This window comes from Sorex fumeus, unplaced genomic scaffold (genome assembly GCF_029834395.1).
Source record: "Sorex fumeus unplaced genomic scaffold, SorFum_2.1 ptg000098l, whole genome shotgun sequence".
NCBI lineage: Eukaryota > Metazoa > Chordata > Mammalia > Eulipotyphla > Soricidae > Sorex > Sorex fumeus.
In genome coordinates, this window is record NW_026606155.1 from 88,548,735 (window position 1) to 88,572,904 (window position 24,170).

Here is a 24,170-nt window from a genome sequence, read left to right on the forward strand (position 1 = left end):
CCTACCGTTGTGCTATCGCTCCAGCCCATTGACTGGCTATAGTTACAAATATATGATTGTAACTACATATTTATTACAGTGCTAACTCAAGATTTTTCAATGACCTAAAAATGTTGTTTCTTCTAATATTTTTAGGTCTATATATGAAATATTTAGGTCTTCAATGCTTGGGGCTATGCAGTGTAGGGGGGTAACTCAAGTGTCTTGCACATACCAAGAACATGCTCTACCACATGGGCTAGTCTCCCATCTACCGAAAGTTGTTGTTGTTTTTTAATGTAGGAGTACTGCTATTTATTCAGCCAAGTTTTTTCTTTTTAAAACCACAAGCCATTCTCATGAGAACATTGCATCTTATGAAATTAAACTGAACCATCTTTTTCTACTTGACAAAATCATAATCAATACCTAGGAAACTTTTATTTTAAAAGTCATCTTTCTGGTTTGTAAAAGTAAAACAATTAAAGCTTAGTATTAAAAGGTATTAAAAAGGAGTCATCCTATTATGACATCTTATTATCTCATTCCTACTCTGGACAAACTGGCAGGCTACCGAATGTAGCCTGCCCACATGGCAGAGTCTGGCAAACTCCCCGTGACCCAATATGCCAAATACCAGTAACAATGATGGGTCTCATTCTCCTAAAGAGCCTTGAATATAATCTCAGGGCTAGGATGAAGGAGACGTTACTGGGGCCTGCTCGAGGCAATCGACAATTAACAGGATGATTTGTGATTTTGTGATTAAAAAGGAGACACATGATTAGTTCAATGACAACATTCAACAATTTTGCAGATAGTTATGACATAACCCCTCTCAGAGAGCCCAGCAAGCTACCGAGAGTATTCCGCCCCCACGGCAGAGCCTGGCAAGCTCCCCATGGTGTATTCGATATGCCAAAAACAGTAACAACGAGTTTCACAATGGAGCTGTTACTGGTGCTCACTTGAGCAAATCTATGAACAACAGGAGGACAGTGCTACAGTTACGACATAAATGAATGAATGCATTTCTAAAATATTAAACCAAATTTTTAATGGCAGCTAAGCAGCTGCCATAAGTAGTACAGGAAAACTGAATCAGAAAGATGGCCAATCTAAGAAAAATAAAATTTCACTTCAACCCATGAATTTATGCAAAAAATACAGGTGTGGTGTCAGGTCCTTATATTTTGTGCTCACAGCTGAAAATACAGAAAACCCTGTTATGGTTTAAAAACCTCAGCAGCATAATCTATGGTTTATACATGCCTCCATCCAGCTGTAGCCAGTTTTGGCTTGTACAAACTGAAGTCAAATGAAAACTCCCTGAATGATTAATATTAACTGCTATAATGCAATCTAAGTGGACAGAAATGACATTACTAAATTGAACATAGGTGACATTACTAGGGCTTACACCTAATTTTGTCCATAAAAGATTATCGCCTGGACTAATAAAAATCTAAAAAAATAAAAAATAAAAAATGATTATCACCTGGGAGGTAAGAGTAGACACTAATGCTACCAGAGCAGCAGTACCTCCAGAAAGCACGGCCAGAGAAAGAAAATACACACACACACACACACACACACACACACACACACACACACACTCCTTAACAATGAATTTCAACCTGATCTTAACAAGATATACTCATATACTCACCTGTCAAAACAAAGCATAGTTGCTGGTCTCCACTACTGTCTACAGGAATACACATTTTGTGATAGGAAAAATGCTGCATGGCCTGGGTCTCCAAATCCCAAAGGACAATGGTGCAGCCAGTCCCTTCCACTGACCAAGTAAAGAGAGCAGTGAACCTTGTCACAGACAAACATTTAAGCTTGATAGGATCCTTCTCACTAATGTGCATTATCTTCCATGATTTTCCTGGATCACCATTCTTGTCATGATCTTTCTGTGGAAAATTACATGGATTGTACATTATGTCTTGTAATATGAAGTCCCAGAGCGGCATACTGGTGCTATGAGTAACAGATTCCGGGGAATCCGAACGCAATAAACCTTGGAACCAAGGAGCACAGTGGGAAATCTCCAGTTTAGAGTTTTTTACTCTTTCATCCAACGATGACAGCTGGGCTTTCCAAGACCTGGATAGAGTAGAAAAATAGAGTAGAACTTACCTTTAGGTGAAAGGCATTAAGTAAAACACTAAACCAAGGCAAAGATTTCTTTAAAAAACAAAAGCAGGGGCTGGTGAGATAGTACAGGAGTACAACCTGTACTACAGTAGTAGTGAATTATATTACCAACCCCCAATTCCATATCTGGCACCACATACGATCTCCTGAGCACTTCCAGGAGTGTCCTCTGAGCAAAGAGCCAGGAATATGCCCTGAGCATAGTCAGGGTGGGCCCTAACCCTTATCTTCCCAAACAAAAAAATTTTCCTCTGTAAAAGACCTTAAGTAAAATAGTAGAGAATCAATATGACAAAAAAATAATGAAAATAAGTAAATCCAAAAGAAAGTTTCTATACCTATCAACTTGGAAGGAGAATTTTGTCAGTTTCATGTTGTAGTAGGAGTTAGCAGGATCATCTTCATCAATGCCCTTTGGTCCTTCAACAGGAAGGTCTTCTAGAGTTCTTTCATACAGAAGGTGTCCTGGGTGTTGCCTACATTTTAAAATGTTAGCCATGGTAAAAATGAATGATCACTCCCAATCTGTTATGACTATACTTACATACATCAGGGTGGGAAGTGACAGAAAAGAAATACAGTTTGGACAATGTGTTTCTCTGAACAAGACTTGCTATTTCCAATGTTTATGGCAGAGTGATAAAATAACCTCAAGTGATTCCTGACGCAGTTAGGAATAAGCCCTGAGTATCAATGGATGTGGCCCCTCCCTTCCTCCAAAAGAAAAATATATTTATATTATTTAAACCTGGGCTGGAGCGATAGCACAACAGTAGGGCATTTGCATTGCACGAAGCCAACATGGCCAACCTGAGTTCGATTCCTCCGCCCCTCTTGGAGAGCCCAGCAAGCTACCGAGAGCATCTCACCCGCACAGCAGAGCCTGGAAAGCTACCGTGATGTATTCGATATGCCAAACACAGTAACAACAAAGTCTCCAATGGAGATGTTACTGGGCCCGCTCAAGCAATTTAAACCTACAATAACTTATGAAGTTACACACACACACACACACACACACACACACACTCCCATATTATAGTTACAATAAACTAAGGTAAAAAAAAAAAAAAACAGTAAAGCTGAATTTGAACCAGAATAAAGTGAAAAAAACACCCAAGTTTTTTGTTTTGATTTGGTTCTGGGAATGGAATCCAGAACCTCACACATGCAAAGCATTCTACTACTGAGCCACATCCCTGGCCTAGCCCAGATTTTTAAGCATACATTATACTAGCACCACAAAATTTAGGTAGAGAACAAGAACAGTTCTTCCAGACACTGGAAAAACAAGAAAGCAAAATATGTCTTGGTGCAAGTAATAATATATACAGAAAGACATCTGTCACGTTTGAGAAACACGAAGGAGGCTAGGGTGGCAAAGGAATAGTGAACAAGAAGCAAGGTGATATGAGATGAAGCTGGAGACAAATGCGGAAAGAATGGTGCAGGTCTTTTTCTTAGGGGAATGTTAAACAAGCTAAGTTAAGGTTTAAGCAGAAAACAATTATAATCAGAATGTGAACAAATTAGTAAAAGGGCTAGGGGAAAAGAGATGCACTTAAGCCCGTCCCCCAAAGAGTTAAATTGATAACTATTAAACTTTTCAACAATTTGAAAGTAATATGCTGACTTACACTTGTCAAGAAAACAATTTAAAAAAAAAAAAGGCAGAGGAAACAAGGTGACAATGAGGAAAGATGCCTGAAAATAATTCGTCCAGCAATAAAAATGTCAACAGATAGCACAGCGGGTAGGACGTTTACCTTGCACGCGGCCAATCCGGGTTCAATCCCCAGCAATCCATATGGTTCCCCAAGCACTGCCAGGAGTAATTCCTGAGTGCAAAGCCAGGAGGAACCCCTGAGCATTGCTGGGTGTGACCCAAAAAGCAAAATAAATAAATAAATAAGTCAACAGAATCTGTCCCCATGCCCTGGTAAGGTATAACTCACTCTGGCTGCTCTATACAGGATAGTTTTGTTTTTTGTTTTGTTTGGGAATATCACACCCAGCAATGCTCAGGAATTACTCCTGGCTCTGCTCTCAGGAATCACTCCTGGTGGGCTTGGAGATACCAGAGATTAAACCCAGATAGACACAAGCAAGACAAGCACCTTCCCCACTGTACTGTCACTCCGCTCTTGCTCTATACAAGATGGGCCAGAGGGAGCCAGAACAGACATGAGGTGGCCAAACAGGCTATTAAGATTATTCAAAAGAACAGGCCATTGAGCTTGAGTATTGACACCACAGCTAAGGAAGGTGGACAGACACAAGAAATATTTAGGAGCTAGAAGAGCTAGGTCATGGTAATTAACTGAATATGGATCTAATACTTATAAGAGGCTGGAGACTGGGCTTGATACTACAGTAGGTAGAGTTTTTGTCTCACATGTGGCTAGCTGACCCAGGTTTAATTCTTAGCACTTCATACAATTCCATGAGCTCCATCAGAAGTGATCTTTAAGTCCAATTGGGAATAAACCCTGAGCACTTGCAGGGCATGACCCAAAAACAAAAAACAAGGTAAGAGATACAGAAAAGATAAAATGGAAAAGGGTTCCTGAGAAGGAGATCCAGAACACACCAAGAGATTACTCCTTCATAGGAGGTAGACAAAGAAGATGGATGCAGGAAAGTGGGTTTGTAATTTAAATGTGAGAAGTAGAGGGAGCTCCCATTAGATGGGTTCTGCTTCCTTCATAAAATAGGAAGCAAGAGTTGGGGGTAAAGAAGTGAACAGAGTTTAAAAATCACTGTTTACACAGACCTTTGAGACAATATGGGGTTAAGGCACTTGCCTGCATGTCATAGATCCCGGTTTGATCCCCAGCACAGCATATGGTCCCCTGACCACTATCAGTGTGACTCCTGAGCACAAAAAGTCAGGAGTGGCCCCTGAGCACTCTCAGGTGTGGCCCCAACGCCCCAAAAGCAAAATACAAATTGTCTGTAAAGAATGGGTACATAAAAAAGAGTGCAACATTTCTTGACAATATTAAGAACACCTGACAATGATGAATATAAACTTAAAAGCAGGTTCAATTGCTAGGATACAAGCATTGAAAAGGCAGAAAATTTTGGTTTGGGTTTTGTTTTTTTAGTTTTATTTTATTGTCCATAGGGCAAAAGTAAGATGCTTGGGTACAAGCAAGCAAGTGACTATGATAGATCTGAAAAGAGAAAGTGTAAATAGTATGAAAAACAGAGAACAGAGAAGATCAACTGACTGGAAATTCAAATGAGTTCAGATGACAGGTGAATGTTCTTGAGTCAGCAAGGTGGAAAGTATGTGACGTTGTCACAGTGAAATGTATAGAATAGTGATTTGGAAAAAGAACAGTTTTAATTAATGACAAAGTACAAGGCATGGCAATGGGAGTAAATAGTTAAAGCAAACTATAATAAAAAGACATTGACAATAAATTAAAAGAACTATGAATTTAGATTCTTAAGGGGCTTATTCTCAAAAAATTCATATTGGAAAAATCCAGTAATACAAACTATACAATTAAATGCTAAACTGCTGAGCTAAACTGTGGTTCAAGAAGAGCTACGTTGTCGGGTATAGCCTCAGCCCCCCAAAAAGGCAAGAACCTTTTCTTGTACTTGTGAGGCTCTGGGCTTAATTATTGACACTGAAGGTCAAAAAAGAAAAATCAAAATTCTGGAGAGTGTGTATGTGGTTGGCTTTGGTTTTGGGGGCCACACCCAGTGGTTAACTCCTGGCTCTCCACTCAGCAATTACTCCAGGCAGTGCCTGATCCAAAAGGCAAACAAGGCAAGAGCCTTGTCCACTGTCCACTATCTCTCCAGTCCTCTCCCAGAGTATTAAGTATTGCTCAAACATTCAAGAATTTAAAACCCTACACTCAAGAATCAGGATAGCATATTAGGCCTCTCTCCTGCAAATTGCCTTTCCAATGTAGACGATTAGGAGGTAACTATACACACCAGGTATGTTTTAGTCATTAAAAAAACCTATTAATAAACAAATAGGAAAAGTGATTGTGAATCTTATCATCAACATACTCTCTTTAATCTGCCTTACCCCACCACACTCAATTTGTTGGAAAATAAAAATAAAATGAAAAAAAAAATCACAGTGGTATGTTGAGGATCATTTCTGGGTGTGACCACCACTCCAGGAAGAGGGGAAGAGAGAAAGAGGGAGGGAGGGAAGGAGAGAGAGAGAGAGAGAGAGAGAGAAGAAGGGAGGGAAGGAGAGAGGGAGGGAAGGAGGGAGAGAGGGAGAGAGGGAGGGAGGGAGGGATGGACGGACGGAAGTTAAGTTCTCATAGGTTTGCAAAGATGAATATCCAGCTTTGTGACCCAAACAATAAGGCCATCTGAGTACATTCCCAGTTACTCAAGGCTTTATTTCATTTATATGATAGGGTCAAAAATCCTAATGGTTTTAGGAATATTCAAAGTACTAAAATATGGACTAACCTACTTTTAGAAAATCAAGCTGCAAAGACTCCCTTTGTCACCTGTGGTTGGTGGGAGCAAGCAGAGAAGCTCTGTCCCTAGGTCCGCCGAGCCTGGAGTCCAAGGTCTCAGAGAGTTCCGCTTATCTTGTTCTGTGGGTCTTCAGTCATGCGTGGGTCTCGGCCGCAGCTGCCACGCGGGTCCGGAAAGCGTCCTGGAGTTTGGCGACTGCTGGGTAGTGGGAGTAGTGTCCAAATGGTACAAGATGTCCAGATGGTACAAGCGCGAATGATCAAGTACGACATCATAAAAGAGGTGTCGGAGGCGTCGGTGTCCTTGTCAACACAAACTTGGCCAAGAGCATTGATTCATTCGAATGCCTAACAACCCGAATCGGACGTTTACATTAGAATAGATGTGGCTCACTGCCTGCAGTTTCTATCTTCGTTGTCTACGCACCAACATCTCATTATGATGAAAGAGAAAACGAGAAATTCTACATGGAGCTAGAGAAGTTCTATAAAGAAGATCACACCTTCTACAAGATCATTGTGGGTGATTTTAATGCCAAGATAGGACCGAGAAGATCAGCTGAAGAACTTCACATCGGGACCCATGGCCTAGAATGGAACGAACAGGGTGAGAGACTGTCTGAGTTCATCATGTCGACCAAGACCATTCATGGTAACTCACAGTTCCAGAAGGCAGAATCTAAACGATGGACATGGGAGTCTCCGGGTGGACGATTCCACAACGAAATAGACCACATCATATTCAATCGACGGTTTTGCCTGACTGATGTCGCTGTTGTCCCAAAATTTCGAACGGGATCGGACCACCATCTCCTTCGTGCAAAATTCTACTTCACAGAGCAGGGAGAAAGGGCTGCAAAGTTCAAAAAGAGAACTCCCAGAATGACCACCAACTGGGAACTCTTTGGTACTATTGCGGCAACATGGGAAGATGCCATTGTTGACAACATTGACGAGGAATACGATCGACTGGTTCAGCACCTCCATGAATGTGTGAGGAACGCCAAGAGAGAGATAGCCACAAAAAATAGCCTATCTTCGAAAACTCTTGAGCTAATTCGCCAGTGTGGTTTGGCGCATGCCTCAGGCAACCGCAAGCTAACGTCCAAGCTCACAAAGCAGTGCAGAGATGCGATCAAGGAAGACCTCAAAGAGAGAAGAGCAGAAGTACTGGTAGATGCGGCAGAAGCCGGGAAAAGTATTCATAACACCCGCCTGTCCTTCGCCAACTACAAAACCAAGATGACTGCCCTCCGACGTCCTGATGGATCCATCACATCCTCCAAAACGGCAATGGAGAAGATTATCCATGACTTCTACTCAAATCTCTTCGATAGCCATGTCCACTTGCCGACATACCAAATTCCACAGGACGGATATGTCGTTTCCCAACGTTCTCCCTTTCGAAATCCGACACGCCATTTCATCGGTAAAGAAACAAACAGCACCCGGCCCAGACAAGGTCAGACTTGAACACCTGAAGAACCTGCCGTCAGTACTCATCAATACACTGGCTCGGCTCTTCACTCGCTACCTGTCTGAATGCAAGGTTCCGTCCCAATGGAAAACCAGCAGGACTGTACTACTGTTCAAGAAGGGAGAAATCCATGACATTGGCAACTATCGCCCGATCTGCCTATTGTCTGTCATCTACAAGTTGTTCACTCGAGTCATCCTAAATAGGATTGGCAGAACACTAGATGAAGGACAACCATGCGAGCAAGCAGGGTTCCGCAAAGGATTCAGCACCATCGACCATATCCACACAATAACCAAGCTCATTGAGGTTTCTCGGGAGTTCAAGATGCCGCTCTGCTTAACGTTCATTGATTTAAAGAAGGCCTTTGATTCTGTTGAGACGGAAGCGGTCAATGAAGCCCTAGCCAATCAGGGCATTCAAGCCCAATACATCAGGATCCTCCGTGAGCTCTATTGCGGATTCACTACCAGGATCTCACCATTCTACAAAGAAGTGATCGTTGATGTCAAGAGAGGAGTGCGGCAGGGTGATACCATTTCACCGAAACTCTTCAGTGCCACCCTCGAGAACATCATGCGACGACTGGAATGGGAAGGGATGGGAGTGAAGATAGATGGTCGGCAACTACACCACCTCCGCTTTGCTGATGACATTGTTTTAATAACACCAAACATCAGCCAAGCAGCACAAATGCTGGCCGATTTTGACCGTGAGTGTGAAAAGGTAGGACTACAGCTGAATCTTACGAAGACAATGTTTATGAGAAGCAGCCTCTTTCCTGACGCCCCATTCGCTCTCAATGGAACGACCATCTCCGAATGCAACAGCTATGTGTACCTAGGTCGAGAGGTCAACATGACAAATGACCTGGCACCCGAGCTGCGCAGGAGGAAGAGAGTGGCTTGGAATGCCTTCAAGAACGTCGAAGAAATAGCTAAGAGGACGAAGAACCTCCGGCTCCGGGCACATCTCTTTGATTCCACTGTTCTTCCTGCATTAACATAAGCCTCAGAGACCTGGGCCCTACGCAAACAAGATGAGAACACTATTCAGGTCTCCCAAAGAAGAATAGAAAGAGCTATGCTTGGAATATCACGTTTCACTCAAATGAGAGAAAGAATCCAGAGTTCTGACATCCATCGACGATCAAGAATCAGGGACGCTGTCTCATTTGCCAAGGTGTTGAAAACCAGATGGGCTGGTCACGTAATGAGATTTAAAGACAACCGCTGGACTAGAGCTGTTACCGACTGGATTCCATGGGATGTCAAAAGACCACGTGGCCGCCCACCTACCAGATGGTCAAACTTCTTCGTGAAGATCATGAACGATCGGTTTGAGGTCCTTCATGTTCCCGGAGCGAACAGATGCCATTGGGCTACACTAGCACGCGATAGGGACAAATGGAGACGTTACTGGCGCCCGCTCGAGCAAATCGCCGACTAATGGGAAGTTAAGTGATTAAGTGAAGTGATTAAGCTGCAAAGAATATGCTGCTGCATGTATAGTGCACGTTCATATACAGACACACTCTGCTCAAACATTATAAACTCAGAACTAGAATATCTAAACCAAAAAGCAACATAAATAAGCACTCAGTTTTATGGGCAGCCACACATTTGGGTTATTTAAGGGAAACACAACAGGAAATCCTTAGCTGGAGAGAGTTGGTCTAAAACAATTTCTAGGGATTGGAGAGGTAGTATAATGAGTAGAGTGCTTGCCTTGCACATGCTACGAGAATTCAATCCCCAGCACCTAGGGGAAACCCAATCATTTGTTTCCCCTATCCCTGCTGGGAGCAACCCTAAGCTTAGAGCCACAAGTAAATCCAGAGCACCACTGGATGTGACAGGAAAAAAAATAACAACAACAACCCTAAAAGTCCTTTCAGAGAAAAGTGATTTTCAACACAGCCAGGACTCCAAGTCATATCATGAGCAATTTTAATACTAGATAAATCCTATTTCTCTTAAACTCTAGTGGTGCAAGAGGTGGATAAATACGAATACGTTATAAATGTTTTAAGAGTCAAGAACTTTTAAAAATGATTACTATTTCAGTTAAATAATAGACATACATAGGTTAAAATTTTTCAGGCCAGAGAAAATGTACAAGGGGCAAGGCATTTACCTTGCATGCAGTCAACCCAGTTTGATCCCAGCACCACATATTGTGCTCCAAATATCACCAGGAGTAAGTTCAGAATACTGCCAGGTGTGCCACAAAACCTCCCAAAATAAAATTTGGTGAATTTTTTGGGAGGAGAGGCTACACAAAGGACTCAGGGCTTACTCTGGGCTCTATGCTCAAGGATTAGTCCTGGCAAGCTCAGGGTATTCTATAGGGTGCTAGGGTAGTACTGACCCATGTTAGCTTCATGCGAGGCAAGTGCCTTACCTCTGTACTACTTCTCCAGTTGTTTTATGGGACCACACCAGGTAGTGCCCAGGGCTTACTTCTGGTGGTGCTTGGAGGACAATTAGTTAGTGGTCACTTGCACACCTTATTAAATAGTAACAATCTCACTGGACCATGAATAGAGAAAGATAACAGGTAAAATAAAATACATTTAAAGAAAGCTAAAGAGTACTTTCTTTTAGGAATACAAAACATTTCTGGAAAAAATATGTATATAAGAAGAATATGAAAAGTTATCAGCTAAAAATGTATCATCTCAAGTTACATGACTGCAGAGTATATCACACTTAAGAGTGTTGGGACCAGAATGCAGAATGCAATGAAACTCTAATTTGATACAAACTTGTGTATAAGCATAAACTAAGGGAAACAGAGACACTTAGTTCCAAAAGGTTAATTAGATAAGCCTTGTGGAACAGCCTTTTTTTGCTGCTTACTCTGTGTCACAAGATCTTTAATTGTGATATTTAATTGTGAATAAAATCTTTGATCATTTGCAGAACAGATCTGATGCCTCATATACAGAGGGGTACGCCAAAATTTACATTAACCAGTACTATAGAGTACAAATATTCCTGCAAAAAATTGTAGCTGTGTTTGAGATTTGGTTTTTGTTATTTTTAAAATTTGGATTTGCTATTTCTGATTTACCAAAGTTGTTTGGCCTGTCCTGTACTAGTATTTGAGAAAATGTGGTTTATAAGTGGGTCTTTTATTAGAATTGTGTCATCAAATATCTGGCAATGAGATGAGAGAGGTTTTGCTCAAGCTATTATATCACTATTATATCCAACACCCGAACACAGGCTCCACTTAATAAATAAAAGGGGAAATAGCATTACTTCTTTTTTTTTTTTGCCAAATGAAATGCTGTGGTAAATTTATTGGAAAAGGAATGTCTTGAATTTAAGGGAGAAGGGTATAGTAAAGTCAGAGAATGGTATGCATCAAAGGACCATTACTGCAGTATAATTTACATGTAATCTCACAAATCCAGTATAATGCATTAATATACATACCCATGTTAATATTAAAAACATCAAATGTACAAAAAACACTTCTATCATTCCAATATGTTTACCTTGTGTACATTTTAAAGCCAAACCCTAATCCTAGACAACTACTGATTTGCTTCGTCACAAAGACTGATGACTTGTCTGTTGGAGAACTGCACATAAAATAAAATCATACATTTCATGCCAATCTGTGTTGGGTTCCTTTTACTCTGAATATTTTTAAGACTATGCTTTTTGTTGGGTAGTAATAGTTTGTCATTGTTCTGTTGGACAGAACACTAACAATGGAGTCAGAGTGATAGTACAGCATTTGCCTTGCATATGGCTGACCTGGATTCAATCCCCAGCATCTTATATATGGTCCCCCAGGCACTGCCAGGAGTAATTCCTGAGTGCGGAGACAGGAGTAACCCCTAGCATTGCTGGATATGACCAAAAAAAGCCAAAAAAAAAAGTAAAAACAAAACAAAACAAAAAAACCTCAAAAACATTTGTGGGGATTTTTTTGGTTTTGTTTATCTGTTTGGTAGTATGAGAGACTGAACCCTGGATCTCATGCATACAAGGCACAAACTCTACAATCTAGTAATTTGTTTGGCTTTCCATCTCCTGATGAATAATTAAGTAATTCCCAATTTTTGGCAATTATCAAAGCTTTATTTTTAATTAATATAAGCTTTCTTTTGCCCTGGGAAAATGCTTAGGAAGAGAATAGGATATGGTAAGAATATATTTACCTTTATATAAAATTGGCAACATTTTTTTCTCATCAGCAATATAGGGGAGTTCCAGTAGCTTTGTATCCTCACTAATACTTGGAATTGTCAGTCTTTTTAACTTAGTCTTAAATAGATGTGTAATAGTTATTCTTAACTTCTAATGCTGTGCAGCTGTTTCAACACCCATTTCGAGTATTTGCTATTCATGTATCTTCTTTCACAAATTGTATAAATGTCTGCCTGTTAGTAAATTGGTTTTATTTTTGGGGGTTAGGGCTGTCTCTTTATTTCACTTTATATATTCTTTTTTTTTAAATTTATTTATTTATTTATTGGGCTGGAGCGATAGCACAGCGGGTAGGGCGTTCGCCTTACAAGCGGCCAACATGGCCGACCCGAGTTCGATTCCTCCGCCCCTCTCGGAGAGCCCGGCCAGCTACCGAGAGTATTTGATATGCCAGACACAGTAACAACAAAGTCTCCAATAGAGACGTTACTGGGCCCGCTCGAGCAAATCGACGATCAACTGGAGGGCCTTTACTTTACTTTACTTTATTTATTTATTGAATCACCGTGGGAAAGGCTACAAAGCCTTCAGGTCTAGGTCTAAGCCATGCAAATATCAAACACAAAGAGAAATAGCATTACTTCTGACCCCAGATCTGATGGACAAATAAGTCATTTTGATTAAATGTGAAGTTAAATGATGTTTTTATAATCATTTGTGTGAAAATGCCTAAAGTTATAAGAACTGAATTTTATAAATTTAAACAATCTGGTTTGAGATCATATCACATGCTTGCTTTAAGTGATTAAGAAACTACTGTGGAAGACTTTTTAATATAAGTGAAATATTTTCTTTCTTCTCTCTCCTTGATACCTTTAATATGTTTTTATTTTAGAGCAATGTCTTTTTTGTAAAGACACAGCAAAAGTTAATGCTATGCTTTTGTAATATGGAAATTAATTGACTCTGAAAAATATTAGTGAGCAGGTGAATCCTGAAACTTGTGGGCATCTATCTTATTTATTTGACTTAAGCTTAAATTGCCCTAAGATTGGCCTTAATTTCTAACATCCCAAAAGCTGGGTCCCAGTGTAGGCGCCGGATGGACCTGAGGCAACTATTAAGCTACCCTATTTGACATGGGATAGCTTAAGGGCCGTAAGAAGCACAAATGGTCAAGAGCACAGCCATGGAACAGGCTCTGCCATGACACAAAGGAAACAACTAAAAAGGATCCTAAAGGGTTAGGAAAAGCAAATATGGCCTGAGGACCATAGTCTGGGAAATGTCTGGCGAGATGTCCCCAGGAAAAGCCACCTTCTTTAATGGTCTCCAGTGAGACCATTTTAAGCTTAATCGAAAGGGTTTAGATAATAGGAGTCTCATAGTGTGTTTATGCAAAATGACTAAATATTTATCAGAAGTAAATCTAATATGATAGTTTAAATAAATTACCAGTAAAGGAAAAGAGGAAGCAATGTATTTCAGTAATTTGCTCTTTTGTATAAATTAGAGCCAATAGGAATGACTTGAACAAGTGCATCATAATAGACTGATTTAAAGACACTCAGTAGATTCACTACTCTGGAGTTGCTATTGCTGAGGATCAGCCAGAGTGAATCACAACAAGCAATTCAGTTCCTTTTGCCCAAGGATGTCCAGCTGCCAGAGAGGTTCCAAAGCAACGCCATCAAGTCTTGGAACTTATCCAGCCAATACTACTAGTTCATAGAGCAGCAAAACCAAAAGGGGGAGATGTTGGGAACCAGAATCCAAAATGCTGGAATCCACATATGGAATGCTTCCCTAGAATGCCAACCCTGGCAGGGAATCCTGTTTGCTCTATCTCTGTTGCCCCTCCTGGAAGAATTTCCCCTCAAGAAAGCCCTTTACATTTATGTTTATCACGATAAACTAATAATGCCCTCAGATATATAATAATCTAACGCAGACAGAACAAGATTGTCAGGCTCCAGGCCAAAGAATGTTGTTCTCCTTTGAATGACTATTGGCCTTAAGCAATACTATTCATGGAGGACAATTAGGGCTCTAAATCCAGGAGGCTGTTAGCGCCCCACCCCCACCCCCATCCCAGTCTTTTTCTATCTTATTTTTGTCTCTTTTCTTAATCCTCCACTGCCCCTGCTTCAAACCTGTTCACCTGGGGCTAGTCCCTGGCAAAAGAATAAACTTATCGCCTCTATGGCTCTAATATTTAACTTTAATTAAGCGATGACAATTGTTCACATACCTGAAATACAAACTTAAATTAACAGCAATTGCAGAGTTGGAGGAGCTGATAATCACTGCAACATCTAGGTCTTGAGACACTTTCAGTGAAGTAAAAGAAGAAATCCTGGCTGGCTCATGGTGCTCTTCATCACACATATCTTCTTGGTGAAGTGTTAGATCCACATGAGCTACATGTGTACCATCCACAATGTCAAAAATGTCTTTGAGTTAGAATTAAAGAAGATGCAAGTCTTAAGTATGCCTAGTCAATTAAAACACACGATGGGGGAGGGCTATATAGACTTCATCACTCCAACCTTGTTAAGAATAATAATAGAAGGAAGGAATTGCCTCCTTAGTACAAAAGGCAGCTGTCAGTCTCATAACAACAGAAATAAGGGAAATAAATCAACACTAAGGGAGCCACCATCCCAGTAACCAGATGATGATGAAGTTGGTAGTTCAATAAACAACTTGACAGAAAGTTCATTCAACAATATTTGCTAGGGCTGGAGTGATAGTACAGCAGATAGGGTATCTGCCTTGCATGCAGCCAACCTGGGTTCAATCCCTGCATCCCAGATGGTCCCCAAGCAATGCCAGGAGTAATTCCTGAGTGCAGAGCCAGGAGTAACCCCTGAGAGAGACCCGAAAAGCAAAATTAATAAACACAAAATTTTAAAATATATATATATTTGCTAAATTCTTATCTTCTGCCAAGTACCTGAAATACTGCTAATATTTCTTCTACAACAGTGCTGTCTAAAAGAAACAGAATGCAAGTTTCATTTGTCATTGCAAATTTTTTAGTAACCTTATTTTAAAAACACTGTTAAACAAGACTAATTTTAATATATTATAATTAACACAATATATTAAAATTATCACCTCAACATGCAAAATTATAAAAAACTGAGGTGATTTAAGAGGCTGGGGACATGGTTCAACAAGACACAGGTCTTGCATGTGTGATGCAATTTCTATCATTGCCCCCCCAAAATTAATAAAATTAATCTATTTTTGACATATATGAAATATGAAGAAAATAAGTCAAAAAACAAAATCAGCCAAAGAAAACAGACCCCCAAAACTGGCCTATGGAACCAAACTCAATACCATCACACCACCACCACGACTCCTGCCCCCCCAAAAAATATTCAATTCTTCATGCTAGTCAATTTCAAGTATTCAACGGAGTATAACATTCTAAAAATTTTGGTTTTGTTTTGGGGCTGCAACTGGTGATGCTCAGGGCTCACTACTAGCTGACTACTCAGGGATCACTCCTGGCAGGGCTTGGGGAACCTTACAGGGTGTAGGAGATTAAACCGAGGTTGGTTGTGTGCTTCAGCCCCAAATTTCTTTTTTTAAGACTCTGATTCAAAAATCTCAGTTCCAAAATTATGTTACAAAGGATCATTTTCAAAACCTCAAAATAATTTTACTGATGATCTCAAGATTTTCTAGAAATAAAAAACTGATATTGGTTGAAAGAAACACATAGAAACTTAATAAGCATATTCTTAATAAGTAGTCATGCAGAATATACACAACTTAAAAAGAACACAATGAAGCTGAGTAAGATGATCATCAGTGTGAGAGAATGTACTTGTATGCTGCAGAATATTGGAATGGATTAAAAGATAAAACAGCCTCACAGTGATTCATTAAAAAAATAAATAAATAAATAATAAAAAATAATAATATAAAAATAAAAAAAATACTGTGAACAACAATACTGTGAATAACAATTTGGTTAATAAAATATTGTGAAGAATAAAAAAGACAAAACAGTTGACTATTTTTGCTAAGTTAATAAAGATCCTTTTTTTCAAAAAAAAAGTTTTAATAAAAAACTAGCCATTCCCCCTACACCCCAGTCCCTAAAACAAAAATGCTCACCTTTTAAGGCAATTTTCTCCCTTCATATCAACATTTTTAATGTCAAGGATACAGATCCAACCTAAACTACTCAAAACAAAAAGAATTCCTCTGCAGAGCTGCGTGTCAATAATCCTGTCCACTGACGGTGCAGGCAAAGGCAATGTGAAACAGTTGAATACTCTAATTTCAGCATCTCTTTCAGGGAATATAAGATGTAGAATGATGCATTTGTTGATGAACAATAACGACATGTTATCATGAAATGACAAAATTCTCAAAGATAATAAGGAAGTACCTATAAAAGAAAAAAGTGTTATTCCAAATTTCTTGCTCTTAATTTTATAATTAGTAAATCAGATTTCCCAAATACAGCACAAACAGGTTTAAATAAAAAAAGAAATCTCTCAAACTATATTATCCAAACTCACCTAAGCACATGAAAGGCAGATAAGTGGGTGAATAAAGAGAAACTACAATGTCTGCTCCTTCATTTAGAACCAGAGTCTGAAAGCATACCATAAGATTCAAAAAAGCCTACTTACAAGAAAATTCACAGGCTTAACCACCACGAAAGGCTTCCTGCCTGTTCCCCTTTCATTTCCCTTCTTTTTAAAATAAATCCTTAATTTGAATTTAGAAAATAAAGCTCAAGTGTCTTGATTTTGGTTTCTGCCTTCAAGGGAGGACATAGTAAAGAGCTCTGAGGCCAAAGAGAGAACACTTTGCATATGGATGGCTTAGGTCCAATCCTGGATACCACATGTGCCCTGAGCACTCCAAGTAGGAAGGACCCCACTCCACAAGAGCCCCTGAGCACCTCCAATGTGCCCTGCTGCACACACCCCACAGACAGTGAAGCGTTCAGTAACCTGCCAATTAGAAAAGTAATGTCAGGATGGTCAGGATGGGTTGGAGCCATAGCACAGCAGGCAGGGCATCTGCCTTGCGCGTGGCCAACCAGGATTCGATTCCTCCACCCCTCTCGGAGAGCCCGGAAAGCTACCGAGATTATTTTGCCTGCACAGCAAAGCCTGGCAAACTACCCGTGACATATTCTATATGCCAAAAACAATAACAACAAGTCTCACAATTTGCTGTGAGACGTTACTGGTGCCCACTTGAGCAAATGGATGAACAACGGGAGGACAATGATAGTGGCAGTGACAGGGTCAGGATAAATGGTCCACAGCTGGAAGCCTGCCTCAAGGAGAGAGGGCAGCTGGGACAGAAGAGGGACCATTATGACAATAATGGTTGGAAGGGATTGCTCCGGATTGGATTTGCATGCCGAAAGTGAGCAAACAACCAAATGATGGCCTTTCGGTATCTGTACTGTCACCGTCACTGTCCTCCCGTTGCTCATCGATTTGCTCATATCTGTACTAAAAATGATAATACCCAAAAGGAGGGTGGGGATGAGGAGGGATAGGTAGTAGAGGGAGGGAGGGAAGGAGGGAGGGAGGGAGGGAGAGAGAAGGGGAGGGAGAAAGAGGGAAGGAGAGAGAGAGGGGGAAGGAGGGAGAAGGGGAAGGAGGGAGAGGGGGAGGGGGAGGGAGAAAGAAGGAGGGAGAAAAAGGGAGAGAGGGAAAAGAGAGGGGGAGAGAGGCAGGGAGAGAGAGAGAAAGAGAGAAAGAAGAAAAGTGCCTGTCTTAGAGGCAGGCTGATGAGGGGGGGCTGGGGTTGGCAGGAAGGACACAGTGGGGGGGCTGGGGGGGAATACTGCTGGTGGGAAATGTACACTAGTGGAGGGATGGGTGTTGGAACATTGTATGACTAAAAATCATAAAAGCTTTGTACCTATCTCAGTGACTCAACTAAAAAAAAAAGTAAGAAAGAAAAAAGAAATGTAATGTGTTCCACTGAGACACATATGAAATTAAAATTTTTCTAGCGATCAGAACAACAGTATAGTGGGTAAGATGCTTGCCTTGAATGCGGTCGACCCAGGATCATTCCCCAGCATCCCATATGGTCCCCTAAGCCCAGTCTTGAGTGATCTTTGATAGCAGAGCCAGGAGTAAGTCCTGTGTACCACTAGATGTGGTCCAAAAATCAAATAAAAAGTTTTCTAGCAGTTGCACTGAGGGAAAAGTAAAATGAACAAATAAAAAACAAACTTAGGACATTAGGAACAACATAAAGTTGCCAGAAGTGAAGTGGGAAAAGTGAGATGGGTAAAGGCAGCCAATTGTCGGGTGCATGGGAAAAAATAGTATTTTGGCAAACACAATGAAGTCTCCATAATGTGTCAAACTGACAAAAAAAAAAATTTTAAGCATTCCAAGCAGTGTTCAGGGGGACCAGGGTAACTCCTGACAATACTTGGCCAACTAGGATAGACAATTCAATGTTCTTGCCTAAGTACAGATGTAGTGTTGCTTGGACACTGAGGTACCATGGCCAGTAGTGCTAGTTGTGGGGCCACTCAAGTCACACCCAGTGGGTGTAAGGAAAAGGCATGCAATGTTGGAGATCAAACTAGGTTGGGTACAAAGCATGTGCCCTTAACCCCAATTCTTTCTCCCCAGCCACAGCAAAAATATTTTTTCAAAGCACTGTAACACTTATAAGAATTGCAACTTAAAACGCTCTTTAATTATATCTGAAAAATTTAATAAAAACTATTCGTGAGATATTTTACTTTTTCAGTACTGTCTTCAAGTCTAGTATACACTTGACATCCAAAGGACACCATCATTCCTGAGAACTGCAATTCAGTGTGGCTAGAGACTGTATCTTATGAGGCAAACAGATGTTTCTAGGTATAGGGAAACAGCGCAAAGGATTGGGAGCATATTTTGCATGTGGAGGGATACCAGGTTGAATCCCCAGCACTGCCTGGGCTCCTTAAGTACTTCTAGGAGTGACTCCAGAGCATCATACCAGTAGTACTCCATGAGCTCTGCAATATGTGATCCCAAACTCAAAAACAATAACTTAAAAAACACACATTCCTGATTTCATCTCATTGTAATTGTTTCCCAAATAATGCCACAGATTTAAACATGCTGTAAATACTTACTGATATGTTGCTCTTCAATGAGTTTTTGCAATGTCTCCTCATTACAGCTATACGAAATGGTTACATCACATCTTCCATCTTTTAAATTAAATTCATAGATGATCAGTTCATAATTTTCAGTAAGAGCAAGCAGTCTGGGTTTGTCTACTGGTGTGCCACTATTATGAGAATCCTCCCAAACAAAGCTAAGGAAAAAAAATTGTTATATTCAATATCAACAACAATATTTACCCACAAGAGCAATGGTAGAATAAGAAGAAAGCAGTTGTTTAGTGTACTTGGTATTATCAATTCTACATCCAACTTACGAGAACGTAAACTGCTCTTGGTCTTCCCACCTCTTCCCTAGTAGGCCCCTATTTGACAAAGCAAGAATACAGAAGAGGCTAAAAAGTGGCATGAATGCTTTTATTTTTTTATCCTAAACTCTAGAATGTTGTTTAAAAGGCACTGTCATGGTCAAAAATGTTTCAACAGGGGCTGGAGCAATAGCACAGAGGGTAGGGCGTTTGCCTTGCATGCAGCCGACCCGGGTTCAATTCCCAGCATCCCATTTGGGCCCCTGAGCACTGTCAGGAGTAATTCCTGAGTGTAGAACCAGGAGTAACCCCTGTGCATCACCGGGTGTGACCCAAAAAGAAAAAAAAAGTTTCAAAAGTTAAATGGTTGCTTATAATTTATATGCTAGGTCATTACTGTGTTTATAGAAATAGTATTTTATATCTCCATTCAGTTAGTATTTTATATCACCTTTCAATAGAATTTTCTGTGATGAAAGTTAGATCTGTATTTCTGTTCAATGCAGGAGCCAATAGTCACATGTGACTACTGAGCACTTAAAAATGTAGGTACTTGGGGTCAAAGTAGTGGGTAGGGTATTTGCGATGCAGGCAGCCTACCCTGGTTCGATCCCTGACATACTATATGGTCCCCTGAGCACCGCCAGGAGTAATTCCTGGTGCAGAGCCAGGAGTAAGCCCTGAACATCACTGGGTGTGACCCAAAAAAGCAAAAACAAAAAAAAAAAGAAAAAAAAAAAGTATGTACAGAGCCAGAAGACAACTCAACAGGCTGAGTACATGAGTACATGATTTGCATGCAGACCTAGGTTTGATCCCTGGCACCACAATGTCCCACTCAGCCCTCCTGGTACAATCCCTGAACAGAGCTGAGAGTAGACCCCATACACCACTGGGTAGGTAAGGCCCTCAAATGAAAGTAAAAAACAAAGGGCTGCAAACCTAGCAACAATTCATTAAGATGAAGCTACATATTGACAAATTCATTAGGAGAAAAATTCTCTACAGGGACTAGAACAACAGGTCAGTAGGTAGGGTGCCTGCCTTGCACCAGGGTTCAGTCCTGAACACAGAGCCTGGAGCAAGTCCTGAACAACTATGGGTGTGGCCCAGCAATAAGAAAACAACAACAAAAATTCTCTACATAAGAAGCTGGATATCAAAAATACTGGACTTGGTGCTGTTAAGTCCTTAATAGAGAAAAAAAAGACTGGCACATTTTGTACTTTTGTTTATAGATAAACTGGTATTTTTTCATAAACATTCAATTTCATATTGTTTAACCTGAAAATATGAAAAATATCTAAATCCTAATGTGGAAAAGATGAAAAATATATGTATTTAAAAGGCAGAACACTACAACATCAAAGTCTTGTACTATACTGCCTCAGAGAAATATAGAAAATTTTAGTGAACAAAATCTACCTGTACAGTGATTTCATCAATATAAAACAGACCCACCATACTTGATGAAAGTAAAAAGCAAATGCTGAATACTTAACTTTGTACTTATTTTTACTTTAGAAATTACTTTAATTGAATTTAGCTAAATTAAATTACTTTAATTGAATTTAGCTTATTTAGCTAAAATTCAATTAACACAATAAAAGCCTTTTCTGATCCTCTTCCCCTTTTACTTTCATGCAGATTAACAGACTGTCCCCATTATTTCACATATGTCAGTCTCATCTGTTTGATTCTCAAAACCCTAGAGTGCTTCTGGTTTCTTCTGTCTCCTTCTTTACAGAGCTGTGTTTAGTTATTTAGCATTATGAACAAATTGTAACTTGAGAAAACTTTTAGCTAAAAAATCAGGAATAATGACAAGCACCTAGGCTTTCTCTTCAAGCCCTTGTTTGTCCTATAACTCCATCTGGCTACCTTGTGTCTATGTTTCTTTGCTTGCTTATTTCCACTCTGGAGAAACCAGTGTTCTCTCCTCTCACATCTTTCTAAATAAGTTTGAATAAAAACTATCTTGCTTGGGGGGGGAGGGGGGAAGATAAGCACATAACAGGTTAAAGCAATCACTAATTTGGCACACAATAATTCTGTCAAGTTGTTAACAGGACTTAGAGATTCAAAGGACTTGGCTAGTTCAAGTCTTAAAGAGCTCATTTGTAACTGGTGTCTTCATTGGGCCACAACTGGCAGGCTCGGGGCTTATTCCTGGTCTGCACTCAGGAATCCGTCCTGACTGGCAAGGGGGACCATATGGGACACTGGGGATGTAACCTCTGGCCTGTAAGTGTTTTCTACTATTGAAAGGATCCCAGGCACTCCCGAATGTAAACTGTGAAGTCCTGGACTGAGAGTTACTGTAATGAAGTCTTTTCCCAGTCTTCCCAAACTACGTAACCCTGGAGTTTAAGACCCGTCTTATTCAACCTTCCTAGCACTCTTCCTAGATAACGGGAAGCGCGAACAGTGTTGCGTGAATAAATGAACAAATGAGTGGACAAAATGTAGACTGAACGTGAATATATATACATATATATACACACACACATACATACACATATATACAAAGGTCCTAGCTGGAACCTTTAACCGAGTTGACTGAAATCAAAAACTAGGCTTGGTGCACAGGAATGAGCAAGCACCCACCAGCGTCCGGCTGAAGGAGCTGCACTCGAATCCTTCGCCACAGCGCGCGGCTGCGGGGCGGAAGCGCCGGAAATGGCCTCCGCCCACCCGGAACCCGGAAATGAAGGTTCAGGAGCGCAGCAAAAAGAGAAAAGCGTTCTGGGAGGCAACCGGGCTCTCCGCGGAGGCTAACTTGCCACCTCTGTACCAGCGGCGGTGTAAGAAGCCCGCCGAGCTAAGGACTCGGATTCTAAATATACAGCCCAGCTTCCCGCAACACTTACTGCCGAAATGGGCCGTCGAGGCAGCAGCCGCCTCCTCCTCCGGGGTCGCCCGGCGCCAAGGAAAGCACTTGAAGGCTACCTACGGCAGTCAGGCTTCCCAGAACCTCCTGGTCTCGGTGCAGTTGCGCCCGAGATCCCAGCCGCCTCGTTGCCTCGGAGGGGGTCGGCACCAGCAACATAGGTAGAACTCGCTCCATGTCTCCTGAGCCACAGCCGCCACTGGCGGAAGCACTTCCGGCCCCCTTCTCGGCAGCCATCGCGGCCCGGTTCTTTGCTTCCGGTCATCTGCGCCCAGCTGCGTCTTGCGCATGCGCAGAGGACCTGGCCGCTCGCTGTCTCGTGACTCTTCCTGGTGCCGCTGCGACGGGTACACCGGGTGTCGTCGGAGGGCGCTGTCAGTCCCTCGCGTTAGAGCCTTCAGAACCAGTTTAATTACCTGAAATACTCAAGGGCCGAATTCGTGCCTACGACAGTGATCAGCAGCTGTGCGGATGCTAATCGCACCGGTTCCTTTTTCCTTTTCTGTACGTGCTGCTGTTTTTGTTTTGTCCCTGTCCCCAAGCAGAGCAGTCCCCCTTGATAGCACGGACCGTCCTGAGGTCAGCCCCTTGACCTGATTCCTGAGCCAAATCGCCCCTGTCGCCACAGAGAAACAAGGTTGGTAAGGAGTAATCGACTTGTTGTGTTACTATTTTCTCTGGGATATGGTATCCCAGAGCATCACGGGAGCAAGAGAGTGAGGCTAAGATGAAAGCCCTACCTTGTTCATCTGTTCTTTTCCACAACCAGCTGGGGTTCTCAGAGTGCTTCCAAGGCCAACTCCTGCATTTATGCTTTAAATACCATCCTTGTGTGTGTGTATGTATATATATATATATACACATATATATAATTAGTTCTATATTGCTTTCCTCCTTTTGACAATTTCCTTAACCTGCACAAACCACTATGATCTAGTAACCCTACTTATAAAAAAGTACTTTTACAAAAAAAAAAAGTACATTTACAAAATGATTTTTTGGGGTTGAGGCAAGACACACATGGTGGTGCTCAAGGCTTACTCCTGCCTCTGTGCTCAGGGACACTCATAGCAGGTTCAGAGGGCCATATGGGGTTTTGAGGGTTGGACCTGGATCAACCTTGGGAGCAAGACAAGTGCCTTGCCCACTATAGTATCTCTCTGGCCCCCAAAGTAAATATTCTTATAGCCAGAGCTTCTCTCTTCAGCCCCTTGTATCAGATTGCTGTCTCCATTAAGATTGTCATTCAGTGCCAAGCTGTAAGCTCTCTATCCCCACATTTCCTTTCTTAAAGTACTTTTCAATTTTAGCAACACTATTTCCCAGTTTACTATTTTATTGAAAATTCCTGGTGCACGTGCTGCCTGAGCCCATGTGCTGCTTGTGCCCTCGCTGCCAAACACATGTGGCGCCCTCATCTCCACTCTTGAGATGTGTACTTTCATGCTATCATGTCTAATACTGGGATTGGGGGGGGGGGGGGAGGCTCTCTTTGCCCTTGCAAAAGCCCACATTCTCTCGTAAGCACATTACTTTCCACTCTCTCACTTTCTCTTCCTCCTTTCCTTCAAAATAAAATTTCCTCCAAA

At 41.2% G+C, this 24,170-nt stretch overlaps 1 protein-coding gene across 1 annotated transcript in view; it reads right to left on the reverse strand.

Annotated features, from left to right (window-relative positions):
- The window catches only part of SPG11 (SPG11 vesicle trafficking associated, spatacsin), a 101,502-nt gene extending 78,673 nt beyond the window's left edge, over window positions 1–22,829 (reverse strand). Inside the window, exons 1-6 of the mRNA XM_056134056.1 lie at window positions 22,562–22,829; window positions 19,393–19,577; window positions 16,441–16,665; window positions 14,506–14,707; window positions 2,484–2,621; window positions 1,649–2,094 (exon numbers count right to left, since the gene is read on the reverse strand). Coding sequence (XP_055990031.1) covers window positions 1,649–2,094; window positions 2,484–2,621; window positions 14,506–14,707; window positions 16,441–16,665; window positions 19,393–19,577; window positions 22,562–22,818 — 1,453 coding nt within the window. The 5' untranslated portion in view covers window positions 22,819–22,829. The remainder of the gene's footprint in view (window positions 1–1,648; window positions 2,095–2,483; window positions 2,622–14,505; window positions 14,708–16,440; window positions 16,666–19,392; window positions 19,578–22,561) is intronic.
- Between the last annotated feature and the right edge of the window lie 1,341 nt (window positions 22,830–24,170).